The 16,941-nt window shown below is 43.4% G+C and overlaps 1 protein-coding gene across 4 annotated transcripts in view; it reads right to left on the bottom strand.

Annotated features, from left to right (window-relative positions):
- ZNF407 (zinc finger protein 407) overlaps window positions 1-16,941 on the bottom strand; it is a 471,531-nt gene that overhangs the window by 46,216 nt on the left and 408,374 nt on the right. The window contains exon 9 of one of the 4 annotated variants that reach the window (XM_043508192.1): window positions 13,428-13,588. The exons of the other annotated variants lie outside the window; for them this stretch is intronic. Within the exon in view, the coding sequence (XP_043364127.1) occupies window positions 13,428-13,588 (161 nt within the window). The remainder of the gene's footprint in view (window positions 1-13,427; window positions 13,589-16,941) is intronic. 4 annotated transcript variants of the gene reach the window in all.

Below are 16,941 nucleotides of genomic sequence, written 5' to 3'. Positions count from 1 at the left end.
TCCAGTTGTACTTGGTGCAAACTGCTAATACAGATATACTTGAATTGGTTTAAATCATGTTCAAACCAATTTAACTTAACAGGGTAAATTAGACAAAAATACAACATACAAATAGACCAAGGAAGTGGGGAGAAAAAGGCGAGATGGGGGTTAGAACAAATACAAATAATGTGAGTCATTACTGTATAGTGAAGGGCTAGTTAGGACGACAAGAGAGGAGTAGTAGACAGTCCTTGGTGGACTACATTGTGGAAAGCGAGACAAAAGAAGTGGATATTGAGGAGGGCTGGGATGTATTAATGCCATCCCTGAGCACTGCCAATATTTCAGCATGCAGAGTACGTGTTGACGCTCTATTGCAGTGGTCACCAACTGGTTGATAGCGATCTCTGGTGGCAGCGCTATGGGGCTGCCATTAAGGCTACCCCGGCCCCACACTGCTCCTGAAAGTGGCCACTGCGGCCCGGGGCGAGGGGGGGGCATGGGTCTTCATCCGCGAGCTGCTCCTGCCTGCAAGCACCACCCCCGCAGCTCCCATTGGCTGGGAGAGCTGCAGGGGCGGTGGCTGCAGAGAGGGGCAGTGTGTGGAGCCACATGCCCTACGCCCTCCCCACCCCAGGGGCCACAGGGGCATGTTGGCCCCTTCCGGGAGTGGTGTGGGGTCAGGGTAGGCAGGGAGCCTGCCTTAGCCTCACTGCGCCCACTGCCGACTGAGAGCCACTGGAGCCAACCCCCATTCCTGAGCTCCATCCTGGAGCCAGCACCCCATACTGCCTCCTGCACCCCAGGAGCCCCTTCCAGAGCTAGTACCCCATACCCCCTTCTGTACCCTGAACCCCCTGCACCAGCCCTGACCACCTCCCACAGTCAGCATCCTGTTCCCCCTCCTGCACCCCATACCCCCCCGCACCCCAAGCCCCTGCCCCAGCCTTGACCACCTCCCAGAGCCAGCATCCTGTACCCCCTCCTGCACCCCAACACTCTGCTGCAGCCTGGAGCCCCCCTCTCACACTGCAAACCCCTTGGCTCCAGCCCAGAGCCCACTCCCCAACCCCCGAACCCTAACCCCCTGTCCCAGCCTGATGAAAGCGAGTGATGATGGGGGAGAGTGAGAGACGAAGAGAGGGAGGGATGGAATGAGCGGGGCGAGGCTTTGGGGCAGGGGCGGGGCCTCGGGGAAGGGTAGATCTTGAGTTGCACTTAGATTCAAAAAATGATCTTGGGTGTAAAAAGGTTGGAGACCACTGCTCTATTGAATAGGTCAGCAGTGTGGAAGTGGCTTAGGTTAAGAGTGCCTTCTGGGGCACAAGTACCTCAGAAAGTTGTCCAGCTGGTGACATGGACAACACCCTTGCTTGTTTTCAGGTACTACAGGTGCCATTTTTCTTTTAAAATTAGGCTTAGTGGCCATTCAATTATAGTGTTTGCTTTTTAGCAAAGCCATCACTAAGTTTGTAAAACAGCTTAATTTTCATTAACTCATAACTTTTTGAAAAGTTCTCCTTCTAGACTGAAATTTCCCATGAGCGGTCTCTTCCCAAAGGTGATGTTTTCTGGAAAGTCTGAGGAAAGGCTAGGCATCCACTTGTAATGCAAGATTGAAAGACATATTATTCTCCCACTGCAAAAAATTGCCACACAAATAACTCAAAAATGGCTGAACACTGAAAATAGGCATGTAAGTAGTGTACACTAAGGAATACACCCACAACCTAGATTGTAAAAAAAGTTTAAACAAAAAGGAATAAAAGAATGCAAATTCACTTCTGAGCAGATTCTGTAGGTATGTAAGATTATTGTTGTTATTATTTTGGTAACCCAGACTAATAAAGCCCTGAAGTCTTTTCTGAGGCTTAATCTGCACTACAAAATGAATACCATTGACAACATCATGTTCAGTCCCTGTTCAATTAACACAACAGCTGACAACGACGTTCATACATTGTTATTTTGTAGGGCAGAATACATCTTTGTGATATTATAAGTCAACTCCAACTTAAAAAATACACAGGCTACTATTGGGACAACTTGTGTGACGGTTATATTGAAAACACACACACACACAAAGTAAAAACCTCTAAAAACAAACAAAAAGGAAATCTTTAAGATAATGAGACAACTGACTCTCTACTGTTGCAGTAAACATGGCAACTCTCAAAACTGATACCTTAGCACCTATTCAAATGTAAGTATTTTTTTTTAATTGCACTGAAATGTACAATTAAAACTGTACTCTTTTTATACTAAAAAAAATTCCTAATTTCTGAACAGCAGGAATAGGAAAAACTTTGGGGCATGAAAAATTGTCAATCCTGCAATTTTAGAATTTCTCCAAAATTTTGGGGGACACTCTGCAATATTCTGCAAATTCTAAGCTGTCACCACAATGGGAAGGAGTGTAGTACCTTACACCATAAGTTGTCCTACTGAAGTCAATGGGACTACTTGTGATATGGAATAAAGTACAATCAGTGTGAATAAGTATATCTCAATCTGGTTCAGTGTAGGTGGAAGAGCTGCTGCCTTGTTAACCCTGCTTTGCAGAAAACATTTTTCAGCCAAACATTAACAGCAGCAGAGGGTGTGAAATCAGTCTTCCTCAAATCCATTCACCTCTGTGATGCGTCAGTTCTGTCCCCTCTCACATCTCATTCATTTCAGCGTTGTCTGAAATCTACAACCTAATTAGTAATCTTCTTAAACATGGGCAATTTATTTTTCTTTCAAAACAAAAAGATTTTAAAGATGTAAAAGTGATAATAATGCAACATTAAATTCACAGTGAAATCATTAAAAAGCCAGGGAATGCAAAACTTGAAGCTACCCATTTTGCAGCATAAGCTTGGTCAAGCTGCAAAAACTATATTTCTAAGGTATACATTTAAAGGTGATCTATAAAGGAAAAATTAATTTATGGTCTTTTTTTTCTTCTGTACGATGTCTAAAGAAGGCATGACAGTTTTTTTTTAAAGTGTTTTTCAGTATATTGCCTTAGAAATATAAGAAATGTCATTTGGTCTTCTCTGGCTTGGCTAGAACATACAATGGAAAAATAGATACAGACTAAAGGAATTCCTTGGAATCCATATGTTTCAGATTATGTATATATATGTATTTAGAGATGGATTGAGTAGTCAGTGTTCTGATTGGGATTAAAGCTAAGGTTCATGGAATAACAGTATTGAAATTTCATGAGCTGTGACTCAAAGCTAGAATTCTGGTTCATAACTGAACCAAGATCTTGAAAGCTATTCTTTTGTAATTTCAGCTCCAAATGGCAGAAATCTCATGAGATCGGCCATTCCTGTGAGGTTTTGGTATCCAGATCACAAGTGGAAAATAGATTCCTTTGGGTTATAGAATTGATCTGGAATCAAAATGAGGGGCTAATTAGGACCTTTGGATTTATCTGCAAAAAACACTAAAATATGACAGATTTTGGATTCAGAGTTTTAATCTATTTTTAATTAAATTAGAGTCACAAGTATAAATAGGGATTGAAAACAATTTAAAAATGAAACAAGAAGAAAAGAAAATCATAAAATGAAAGAAAAGATGGATATATGAAACGGAAAATGAGACAAACTGAATAGCATCTACAGAACTCTCTTTAGAATTGTGGTGAATGTTTTAAATTCCATCCTCTTCTCCCTATGATTTTCTTTATTTCCAGGAATTCCAATCTTATCTTTAGAAATGTTATCGGTCCATTGTTCAAGTTTATCAATTTTCTCTAAGGAAGCAAAAGGCACTGATGCCAGCCTTTCAATATGGGGGAATTAGAATTCCTCCACCTACACAGCAAGAATCTCTTCATACAAAGTATTGTTAATGTACTTCTTTTCTGAATGAGACAGAATTTTGATTTCAGTGATATCATGCAAGAGTATTAAACTGTTGGACTCAGCTAGTACTCTTCCCATTACTATCTCCATAAAGGCCAAATGCATGGGAACAACCACAAGTTATTCCCAGTATCAAATTTGCCAACATGGTATCTCCAAAACCCATTACCCCCACAAAAGTTGTATCATACAAGCTGCTTGAAATTCACTGTCCTGGATGCAATATTTTATACTGCATTACATATAGTTTAGACTTCCTACCTGTAGTTTGAATAACTTGTAGAAATCTGTTATACTGACTGTCAGAGAAATTAGCACTTTCAGTTCTTTCCATGATCTGAGATATTCACTAATAATGTGGCCCAGATTCTCGGTTTCTCCTTTTCTATATTTAGTGAGGTAAGTTCCGGGGGAGGGGAGGGAGGGGCAGAAAGGGGGAGGATAAGGGGGAAGAGGGGAAGAGGGAGGAGTTCTTTTAGTCTGCAGTAACTCAAGTTAGTGTGGTGTGAAAATGCCTGTACACGCGATGCAATTCATTACAGCACACTAACTCCGCATTTATTATAAACTCTGGAGTCTTTTCAGAGTGTATTAAGTTCAATGCAAATTGAGTTAGTTTGGTCAATTGTTTGTGTGCATACAATGCTACCGCACACTACTTTGGCAGTCCTCCAACTGCTATCCCATCACTGTCTTTTGGGCCTCTGTTAGTGACCTGTCATGCCCTCCACTGCTCTGGGGTCAAGTTGACCGGCTGTTCGATCCCACATTTAAAAACTGGCACGGGGACAAAATTTATTCATGCTGCATTTGCATTGCTGCAATATTACTCCAGAAGCCTTATTACATGCCTCAAGCAGCTGCTTGGAGTCAGATGAGACCCTAGATCTTCTAGCCCTCTGGGGAGATACATCTTGGGTCCAAACACTGGAATAAAGATCTGTGTGTGGACATTACTAGTCAGATGCCCATGAGGCGTCACAGCTGGGATACTGACTAGCAATAGGTGAAGAACAAACAGCTCAGGAGGACTTATTTTAAAACAAGAGATGCCAGGAAACAGTCTGACCATGAAAATGTAGCCTGTCCATTTTTTGAGGAGTTGGATCGGATTTTGAGCAATTACACCACTACTGAACCCAAGGAGATTGGAACCTGCAGCCCCTCTATACCTCCCCCGCGCAACAATGAGCAGCAAGTCACTGGAGGAGGAACACGAGGAGGGCAGTGAAGAGCTCTCCCTGGAAAGCCAGGATCTCTTTGAGGGCAGCCATATAGGAAGCCAGCCAGACTCCCAGCCAGAAACCCAGGGCAGGACTGAGGAGGCAGATCTTATGGAGGGAACCCCAGCATGTAAGTATTTATCTCTACAATTTATTATACTACATTGCTGTGCTACCTTCTGTTCCAGGTTCATAGGTGGTTGTGAGCTAGGAACCTTTCTGAGTCTCCAACCCTCAAGTCCCTCTCTTGGCCCACGTTCTCTGTTCTCCACCCCCAGTACACGTTTTCAAAATGGCAGCTTCTCTGGCTGGACTATCAGTTCCTGTCTCATGCGAAAGCCCCAAACATCGACTGTTTACAAGCCCATGCCATGGAGGACACATATCCATCTACCTATTTTCCTTTCCCCTTCCAGCAACTGTCCTGCCCTGTGAATGAACTCCTGCCTACCATCCCATTCAACTGATCAAAATGGTGGTCAGCAGCATGGCGCAGTTGCAGCCTATCCCTCCCCTTGGCCCTGTGGCATAGTCAAATAATTAAAATATTCAGTTGTGCGAAATTTAAGAGCTTTTTTAGAAAGTGGTTACTGAAAAAGAAACTTGGTAAGTGTTACATGAGGTAGACATGAACATCGTGTGCCTGTAAAGGCACTAAACTACAGCTCCCTGCCCTGTAACAGGCAGCATTTGTACAGGAAAAGAAGTTTATGTTAGGGATAGCAAAGCCATACAGATCTTAATGGATTTTTACAGGCTTACAGAGAGAACAACTGGGAGCAGTTAAGGCTTCAAACAATCAGTAAAGAACCTGATCTATTTTTTCTTTTGCGCTTTCAGCATGTCTGAAGGGGAGATAAAGCAGAATTTAAAACAGAAATTGCTTAGTTTTGGCCTGAACATTATGCAGAATAGCTGCATGGTCACTGTCCTCAGTATAGCTTGCAACACCCTTCCACTCCTGTAGCACTTATGGGGAGACCATCTTTGTGCATAACTTCACAGCGTATTTCACTGGTCTGCCCTTTGCCTTTTTGAATAAGACCACTCTCTGCCTCCTAGTCACCTGCTTCAATGTAATGTCATCAAGAGTCAGGCCAGCCTAAAGGGAATGTAGATAGGATTACTATCCAGCTCACCCTGAGATATCCCTTACAACTCCTCTGACACTATACCAGAATCTCCAAAGAACAGCAAAACTAGAATGCCAGACTGCGAACATAATTCCCAGCTCTCCCCAGCCTCCAAGGCACAACTGAAAACGCAAACAGCATATAGTGCACAGCCAAAAATCCCAATGCAGCCCTCCTCATGCACACACCACTTACCATCGCTGGAGTCCCCTCAAGACTGGGAAAAATCTCAGAGAGGGGAAATCAAAAAGGTGTTGAATCAATGCTATCACATCTCCCTGGAATATGAACAATAATCACATGGATTTTTTCCCCTATTCCCCCAGCCATAGCACCAGCAGCAGCCAGACTCTCAAGGACAGGACCTTTATCAGAGCTGTTGGCTAACCTGTGGGGGAAGAAACAGAAAACTTGTGATAAAATGCTCACAGATCTCAGTGCAGAGTCCCCCTCAAAACTGAAAACAACAGAGAGGCTGACGTATTTGAGGATGGAGAGGAAAAAAGATAGGAAGCTTTCCAGAGAGAGGGTGCAAAGTGGCCAAACAGAATCGCCATGGCAAAAGACGCTGTCGAGAAAGACAGGGACATGTGGCGGCAACTCCTGGAGGAAACACAGAAGAAGAATGCTCTGCTGCAGCACATGCTGCTAATAGGCACACACACAATCCGGTGCCCTCAGCCAGGACCCAGCCATCTTTTGCAGCCCCTGAATAATATGGGGCACTGGAAGCTCCAGCCTATGTTTCCTGCTGTACCACTGCAATCGTGTTCCCAGAGGCTTTCCCTTTCCCAGTCCAAGCTCATGGTAGCAAGAATATTTGCACCTGGAAATCCAGCTCTTTCAAGCCATCTAACGACCCTGATACATTCAAACCCTGACACTCAACACCAGAAGGCCCAAGAAGAAGAAGAGGCCGAAACAAGATGCCTATAAATTGAAGGTCCCCACAATGTTGAATTCTGTCCTCAACTGCACTGTCACGTAAAGCTTCGTTTTACTGTTATAATTCAAGGTTTATTTCTGATTGTTGCATAATAAATTGTTGTTTAATAATACAAAATGTTAGAAATTCATTGCACTCTACACTGAATATCCATACATTTTGCATAAGTCATAGATTTTAACCAACGTGTAAAAGGCACAGACACAAGATAAAATAAAGAGTGCCACAATGTGCCATTTCTACCACTCATAAAAGAGACACCAATGCTTACAATCCATTCCATTCCCTCTCCACCTTAGGATAACAGCTATATGTAGATCTGAACATTTTCAGGCCTGAGACTCAAAGTAAGAGCTACAGGCATCTTTAACAGTATTTCCCTGCCTTGGCTTTTTCCATTTTCAGTTGGATGCCTTGTCAGTTGCTCAAACTGCAGAGCAAATCTCTCTACCTCAGCTTCTCACCCATCATTAGGGCTTTCTGCCTTACTCTCACAAATATTGTGCAAAATATTACATACAGCTATAATCCTAGGCAAGTTTTTTTCCACAGCTTCCAACCTAGCCCATAAACAGCACCACCTTCCTTTCAGACCAAATGCACACTACACTGCTATTCTGCAGCTATTGAGGCAAGGTAAACCATTCCTTCCTTCTGTCTAAGTGGCCTGTAAATGGCTTAATTAACCAGGGAAGCAGATGATAAGCAGGTCTCCTAGGATGATTGGAGCTATCTCCACGCCATTCATGTCCATAGTGATACTGGAGGCAAACCGTCCTTTATCAATGCAAGTAAATAGAGCTGAGTTCCAAAAGAGCCTAGCATCGTGGACCTTTCTAGACCACCCTGGCATTTATGTTTGTAAATCTGCCTCAGTGGTCAATCAGCCCTTGGAGCACCATGGAGAAATACCCCTTCTTGATTATAAACCCTAGTGTGGGGGCAAAATGATGGGCACATGGGTCCTATCAATTGACCCAGTACAGTTTGGGAACTCCATGTGTGCAAAGGCATCAATAATCTCCTGAGGATTACCAAGCTTTACAAACTGGTGCAACAGTACCTCATGTATGGCATCACTCCTCTGCATGACAATGGCCCCAACAGTTGATCTTCCCATGCTAAACTGATTGGCTATGACTGGTACCATTCAGGGTGGCCAGCTTCCAAATGGCAATGGTGACCTGCTCAACAGGGTGGGCACCATAGGATAGTATCGTGCCACTGCAGCTCCTGCATTACTTCAGCACAGATCTCAAAAAAGGTTGCCTTTGCCATCTTGAAATTCTCTGGCCATGCTGGCCACCCCAGGTCTGCAGAATGATCCTTTCCAACAAAGCAGTGCGAGTTTCCCAAGCTCAGAAATGGCACTGTATTGTGAAGCTGCCTCAGGAACAACTCCTGTAGCATAGTAAAAGTTGCCCTCTGTTGTCCACTCCTTCCTCCTCAAGCAGGATCATCATTTGCTCGATGGTGCGGTGGGCAACGTTCAAAACTGAAGCCACCTGGCTTTGAGAGCTGAAACAAAGCCAAATCAGCCTCTGAATTTTTGCAGTTACTACTACAAAATGGTGTGGAGCGTTGTTGGGTCCATACCGGGTGACAGCAATTCAAACATAGCGCTGGCCCACCCAGAAAAAGAGTAAGTATGGGACAGAGAGAGCAGAATCATGAGATTTTTTTGAATCTGTCCCCAAGTTCCAGAATTCCTCTGGCTTCACCCTGGCTTCCGCTATGCATCCCACAAGGTACAACAAGAAAAATCCCAGAAATTATGCTGCTCAGTAGCAAAGGATGCAAATCTGATGGGACCCAACCACAAATGTTGGGTCTGGGTCAGGTTGGGTGGCAAACAACTGGACTTTCTCAGACTCAGGTCAGCTCTCCTCTTCCTGCCCATGAGGTCGGTTGAGGGACAACTGCATGCCTCACTCTTGCTGGCAATCACCACCTCTCTGCACTCTGTATGCTGTGGACTGGAACAAGTGTGCCTGCCGAGGCATGGCAGGGCCTCTCACTCTGCAGCACATATACAATGCAGCAGGAGGTGGCAGACGGCAGCAGCCAGGCAGTAGGACAGCCAACCCCAGGGGAACGAGGAGATGGCTGTGTCAGCAACTCAGGTTCGGGTGGAAGGGTTAGCATCAGGTCAAAAAACAATTTGACTCTCTCGGCCTTGGGTCAGGTGGGCACGGGTTTGGGTCGGGTCCCAGGTTGGGACTGGGATGCCATGTATTTAGTAGGGACTGGGATGCCAGAATGCCATGTATTTAGTATGAAGCAAGCCCCTGCTGTGCGTGCACAAGGATGTGAACTGAAAGAGGGCACAGCTGTCCTGTGTGCACACTATTAGTACAGCTAATATAGAGTACACCAAATAGCGATTGTCAACTCAGTGTGAACTAACTCCCCTGTACTGACAAGGCCTAAATTTGTATCTTCTTGATTCTGGACTTGATTACTTTAAATTGCAAGGGCTTGTAAACATTCTCTCTAGCCATTACACCCAACACGGACTTGCTGTACGGAAGCATATTCTGGCTGCAACCCATTCCTCCCTGCTTCTAATACACACCTGTCATAAATATAAAGGGAAGGGTAAACACCTTCAAATCCCTCCTGGCCAGAGGAAAAAACCTTTCACCTGTAAAGGGTTAAGAAGCTAAGATAACCTTGCTGGCACCTGACCAAAATGACCAATGAGGAGACAAGATACTTTTAAAGTGTGGGGGGGAGGGAGGGACAGGGACAAAGTTTCTCTTTGTCTGTGTGATGCTTTTGCTGGGATCAGAGCAGGAATGCAGGTCAGAACTCCTGTAAAGAGTTAGTAAGCAATCTAGTTAGATATGCATTAGATTCTGTTTTGTTTAAATAGCTGATAAAATAAGTTGTCCTGAATGGAATGTATATTCCTGTTTTTTTGTCTTTTTTGTAACTTAAGGTTTTGCCCAGAGGGATTCTCTGTGTTTTGAATCTGATTACCCTGTAAGGTATTTACTATCCTGATTTTACAAAGGTGATTCTTTTACTTTTTCTTTAATTAAAATTCTTCTTTTAAGAACCTGATTGCTTTTCATTGTTCTTAAGATCCAAGGGTTTGGGTTTGTGTTCAGCTATGCAAATTGGTGAGGATTTTTATCAAGCCTTCCCCAGGAAAGGGAGTGTATGGCTTGGGGGGATTTTGGGGAGGAAAGACATTTCCAAGTAGGCTCTTTCCCTGCTCTTTGTATAACACTTTGGTGGTGGCAGCTTTTAACCTAAGCTGGTAAGAATAAGCTTAGGGGGTCTATCATGCAGGTCCCCACATCTGTACCCTAGAGTTCAGAGTGGGGAAGGAACCTTGATACGGTAGTAGCGGTGGGATTTATTTGAAATCAATTTGAGATTTTTTGGGGGATCATTTTGAACCAGAAGCACATTAAGATTTTAAAAGGACATTTCTCCCCCTCCCCCTCTTTTGGGCCGCTTGAAAGCAGGTTTTAAGCTGAAAGCAGTTAGAGTTTTTTTGTCTCTGCCTAGGGCAGAGCCCTAAGGTGGAAACCAGATGTGTCATTTACCCGACAAGCCTACCACATTGTGAAACGTTGGGATGCCTGGATATCAGGAGCAAGTGTTAAATCTCCAGAAGATTTTCCCTTCCTAATGCAAATGGAGCAGTTCTTACAGGGTGTTCCTGAGGAAATAGAAAGAGCAGAGACAAAAAGGGATTTGTCTTTTGTGAGCTGGAGTTTTCTCTACCTAAAGGCAGGGTAGTTAACCTCCTGCAGGGAAATTCACAAGTTCTTCACAGACCTGAAGAGGTGTTTTTTTTTTAAGCTAAGAGCAACTAGAGGGTTCTTCTGTCTATTTGCGTGGAGACAAAGGTGTTAGTTTTTTTTTTTTAAAGGATTTTTCTGTAGGCTGACAATCACAATCAGAGAACATCCGTATCAGGTTACAGCACAACCTAGTTTTTTTGACAAGCCAAGTTTTTTTTTGTTTGTTTGTTTGTTTGCTTTATTTCTAACTCTTGGGTGTAAAGTTAGTTAAAAACAGAGAGGCAAACATGACAGAGCCCAAGGCAGAAAAAGCCAAAGAGGCTGCCCACAGGAGAGCTATGGAGGCAAAGGAAAAAGAAATGGAAACATGCTGGGGAAGAAAGGGAGGCTGCCCACAGGAGAGCTATGGAGGCAAGGGAAAAAGAACTGGAGGAGAAGGAAAAAGAGAGGAAGCATGCGGAGAAGGAAAAGGAAAAAAAGAGAGGAAGCATGCACTGGAGATGGAGAAGGCAAAGGCTCAGCAGAATAGCAATCCTTCTCCAGGTACCGCTTCAAATACCAGAAAGTTCCCCAACCACAAGGCAGGTGATGATACCGAGGCCTTCTTAGAAAACTTCAAAAGGGCCTGCCTTGGTTACAGCATCTCTACAGACCAGTATATGGTAGAGCTGAGGCCGCAGCTCAGAGGACCATTAGCCGAGGTGGTGGCTGAAATGCCTAAGGAACACATGAACAAGTATGAACTGTTTAAAACCCAGGCGAGAGTCAGAATGGGGCTAACACCCAAGCATTCCTGTCAGTGGTTCAGAGCCCTAAGGTGGAAACCAGACGTGTCATTTACCCAACATGCCTACCACATTGTGAAATGTTGGGATGCCTGGATATCAGGAGCAAGTGTTAAATCTCCAGAAGATTTTCCCTTCCTAATGCAAATGGAGCAGTTCTTACAGGGTGTTCCTGAGGAAATAGAAAGATACATCCTAGATGGGAAGCCCACAACTCTAATCGAGGCAGGGGACATTGGAGCCCAAAGGGTGGAGGTGGAAGAAAAGAAAAAAAACTAGTAGCAGTTGGGGCAAATATCAGAAGGGGCAAACTGGAACAAAATGGGTGGAGAGAGGAGAACAATCCTGGTCACGGTTGGAGCGGATACCAGAAGGGACAACCTCAGACCACACCCTACTACCGGGCGCAGCCCAAGGCCCCAACTACACACCAAGGAATACTCCAGACACCTTATCATCCTGCCACACCGTTCTCCAGCAACCCACCTCGCTCCAGTGACCCGTCAGCTGGACGATGTTTTAAATGTAATGAGCCAGGGCATGTAAAGGCCAACTGCCCCAAGAACCCCAACAGATTACAGTTCATTGCACCGGAATCACACCAGAGGTCCTCAGGCCCAGATACCTCCCAGATACCCTCAGAGCGGAGGGAAACTGTGAGTGTGGGTGGGAAGAAGGTCACCGCGTGGAGGGACACCGGAGCACAAGTGTGGGCTATCCACGTTTCCTTAGTGGACCCCAATTTAATTGACCCAGAGATCCAAGTGACAATTCAACCCTTTAAGTCCAACTCTTTCAATTTGCCTACAGCCAAATTGCCTGCCCAGTACAAGGGCTGGTCAGGAACGTGGACTTTTGCAGTCTATGATGATTATCCCATCCCCATGCTGCTGGGGGAAGACTTGGCCAATCACGTGAAGCTAGCCAAGAGAGTGGGAATAGTCACCCGCAGACAGGCTAAGCAAGCTATCCCGCCTAGGACCTGGTCAGAGGTGATGGAACCAGACCCCATGCCAACGTCAGCAACAACAGTAGTGAATCGAGTCCCAGAGACCCAGACAGAGCCAGCCCCAGAACCGGAACTGGTGGAACAACCAGCACCAGACCCACTGCCAGCACTGAATCCAGTACTTGCTACCCCAACACCAGAGGCTCACCTAATTAAAGTCCAACCTTACCGGGTGTCTCCTCAAGCTAAAACTACTATAGAACGGGAGATCCAGGATATGCTACAGATGGGTGTAATCCACTCCTCTGGCAGTGCAGGGCATCTCCAGTGGTTCTAGTTCCCAAACCAGATGGGGAGATACGTTTTTGCGTGGACTACTGTAAGCTAAATGCTATAACTTGCCCAGACAACTATCCAATGCCACGCACAGATGAACTAGTAGAGAAACTGGGATGGGCCCAGTTCATCTCTACCTTGGACTTAACCAAGGGGGACTAGCAGGTACCGCTAGATGAATGTCAGCCTTCACCACACATGTTGGGCTGTATGAATTTAATGTACTCCCTTTTGGGCTGCGGAATGCACCTGCCACCTTCCAAAGACTTGTAGATGGTCTTCTAGCAGGATTGGGAGAATACACAGTCGCCTACCTTGACGATGTGGCCATATTTTCAGATTCCTGGGCAGAACACCTGGAACATCTACAAAAAGTCTTCGAGCGCATAAGGGAGACAGGTCTAACTGTTAAGGCTAAGAAGTGTCAAATAGGCCTAAATAGAGTGACTTACCTTGACGACACCTAAAGCAGCAGCTGCCATACAACTGTCTCTAAGCTGTGTAGCACCCCCATGACCATAGTATTCTGCAGTGGCCATGTATGTCTCTTTTATGCTGTCAGTGTGCACGCAGAATGTGAAATGGTTTGTTTCATATGGTGAAATCAGGCAATCTACCGTGGAGTGTTGATCAAAACATCTAACATTTTAGCTTACATACATATTCCATATACATGCTAGGGCATCCTCTTCCCAAATATGACTTCCCATATATGACTTTCCCCACAATTTTAATGAGGATTTTTACATAGGAGAAGGAAATGAAATCTTACGTGCATATTAATAAATGACATTCCCTTTCCTTTCTTATATGATTTGATTTTGAACGAAATCGGTAATGTTGACATTTAAATTATAATCATTGGGTGTCAACATTTTGTTGTGGTGAACAGGGGCAGTTCACATGTCTTAGAACTACTGTTTCAAGATCTCTGAAATCTGAGTGAAATATCACTATGTCAGCTACACTTGGTTCACATATTGAAGTGAAGGGTTTCCTCTCCAACATATAATATAGAGACTTACTCTTGCTTTAAAAAAAAAAGTTCTGAGGCACAATATGGCAGTTTGGGGGTAGTGGAGATACAACATACCCCTTAAGACCCTTCCTCAATTTGAGCTCTGATGATGGACAAGATGGAAAGAGGATGAATGAACTCTGCATCTATTGGCACCCATCTTAGCAGTACTGCATCCTTGCACAGAATCTCTGCCATACCATGTACATAGAATTTTCAAAATCATCATACTTTTCATTATTTGTGATTTCTACCATGGAGATATCTAAGTTTGTGTAGTCACACTCACCTTTTTTTTTTGCCAAAAGTACAACAATCCATATTCCCTTATTGAGCAGTATGCCAAATTACTCATTCTCTAAAGAATCATCATAATTGCTACGCATGTTATTTTGTAGGAGACTACACTATAGCAGCAGCAGCATTTCACTTTTTGTCCTTTTTATTTTGTAGCATAATAGTGATCGAAAATAATCTACTATATTAATCAACTTTTTTGGACACCTACAATCATCCATTACTAAAAATGCATTCACATAATAGGTATGTTCCCAGAATTGGCGATTGAATAATTAGAGTGTGGTACAGGAGAACACACTACTATATTACTCAGAAACTGCACCCAGAGCCTCCTTATTAAATATTCCTTTCACACAGACATCACAAGTACACTGTGAGATACACTTGATTTGATCCCACCTACTTAAGAGCCAGGGCTTGTCCACACTTAAAAGCTGTGCCACTGTAGTGCTTCATGGTAGACACCACCTATGCCAATGGGAGGGATTCTCCCGTCGGTGCAGGTAATCTACCTCCCTGAGAGGCGGTAACTAGGTGGATGGAAGAATTCTTGACCTGCAGACCTGTGTACAGGGGAACTTAGATCAGCCTAACTATGCCACTCAGGTGAAAAATTCACACCCTCCGAGAGATGCAGTTATGCCAACCTAATTTTCTAGTGTAGACCAGGCTACAGTCTCTCACCCTGTGTGATATTGGGGCAGTTGTGATCATCTGATGTCCTCAGTCTCACAGTTCTCTGGCTTACTAGGGAGGCGAACTGTAGTAGCGTATTCATGGTGAGCTGCTCTTGGTTCTGTAACTTCCTTCCTACCTTTGTTCTCCACAGTTCAGATTTAGCAATGTTCAGAAGATACCCCAGGCTCACTTGTTCAAAAATCTGTACAAACATGAATTAATCCTCCTAATACTCTTTTGGGGGAAATGAGGAAGGGCAGTAAGTATTATCCCTATTTTACAAATGGGAAAACAAACACATAGATCAAGTGATTTGCCCAAGGTCATCCAATAAGTCGATGAAAGAGCCAGGGTTATCACTCCGGAATTTCTAGATCCCAGCCCTGTGCTCAGTCCACTAAATCATGCTGTCTCTGCTGCACACAAATGACATTTGTGCATGCAAGAATGCAAACGGGTATGCTTGCAAATTTTGCAAGAGGATTTATGAAATTTGGGCCCAGATAAGCACAGAACTGAGGAACAAACTTAGCTTTTCATTAATGTTTTCTGCATGTGAAATAGCAAGCTTCTCACAGTTAAAAAATTACACTGCATTTTAATGCCAATATATATTTTTACACACACATACCCTATCAGACACCAGTCCAGAAAAAGTACTAAGTGCACAATAATTTCATTTTGTAAAAGTTGTATTTTATTTTATTTTTTTTGCAAAGCAGATAAAAAAAGCAGCAAAAACTACAGATTGTTATTTTTCATGTTTCAGTATCAAAATTCCAAATGGATTTTAGCAAATTGTTATAAAAATGCATTTACTGCTAGGATGAGAATTTGTAACCAGGTTTAGTCCAAAAATGTTTTTAATGGCTAAGTTATAAATTCCCTCCTATAAATGAGATTTTTAATGGAAGCACTGACAGACCTTCAACTGCAGCAGAGCAAATGGTAGTACTGCAATAAACGTAGTACTTATTTAAAACAAAATGTGCATTGGGATTTCATTTTAAAAGAGAAAGAGATTTAACAAATTATGGGACATATCTTGCAGGCCTAACTCATTTCAAATTCCTATTGCCTTCAATAGGAGTTTTGCCTAAGTGGAGACTATAGACCGTAGACCTATAGGGAGCACTTACCAAGTTCTCTCCCAAATCCCACTGATAGTAGAAGTCTACACCATGGATGTCCTGACATGCCAGACAACTGTGCCGAAGCACAGCTAGACTTGTATTGTTCTGAGTCTTAGGTCTCTAATTTCTACCTGTTTGATTTTAGCACTAGCAAGAATTATGTACAATGAGCAAATCCTGGCTTCTCCATGAATTCTACATGCAGGTGTTGCCTGGATAAGCAGTGGAAGTTCTGTTGTGCAGGAAAAGGACATGATATAAGTCTAATATAGACCTGTTCCCACCTCTCCTCAAAAGGAGACTTTTGGGCCAATCTATCCTAGGAAAGGTAGGGATGAGGATTCAAAACTACAGAGTCTCTCCTTTGCTAAGCAATTTTATTGAGGCTGGGCATAAGTACCAGGATTTGACTGATTGTGGGAACATGCTTTTCATGCTTCCCATAAAGCTGTACCAATGCAGCTCAAATTTGGCCATGAACAATTCTGCTATTTTAGTTCTTTAGTCCTAGAGTCCTAACTTGAGCAGAAACTGCTTACCAGGCCAAAATGTGTAGGAAATGTGTGATGTGGACAAACATCTAATATGGTCTACTTTATGACAAACTTAAGTCATGATCAGTATTTGAACTCAGGTCTCCAGCTGTAAAGGCAAATGTAGTAGTACCCTATTGTTTTAAATTGTGTTTAAACAGTCATGGCTTTTATATTCACACCTAACACACATGGGATTCAGCAAGTTGTAATGAAATGTTAAAATAAACATCCTACTTTTTATTTTTAATTTCATGCTTTGTTTGCCTTTTTTTGTTTAATATCCCTCTTAGATTTCCTGTGT

Source organism: Dermochelys coriacea, chromosome 2 (genome assembly GCF_009764565.3).
Source record: "Dermochelys coriacea isolate rDerCor1 chromosome 2, rDerCor1.pri.v4, whole genome shotgun sequence".
Classification (NCBI taxonomy): Eukaryota; Metazoa; Chordata; order Testudines; family Dermochelyidae; genus Dermochelys; species Dermochelys coriacea.
Note: the sequence above shows the minus strand (reverse complement) of the source record. Positions and strands in the feature narration are given on the sequence as shown.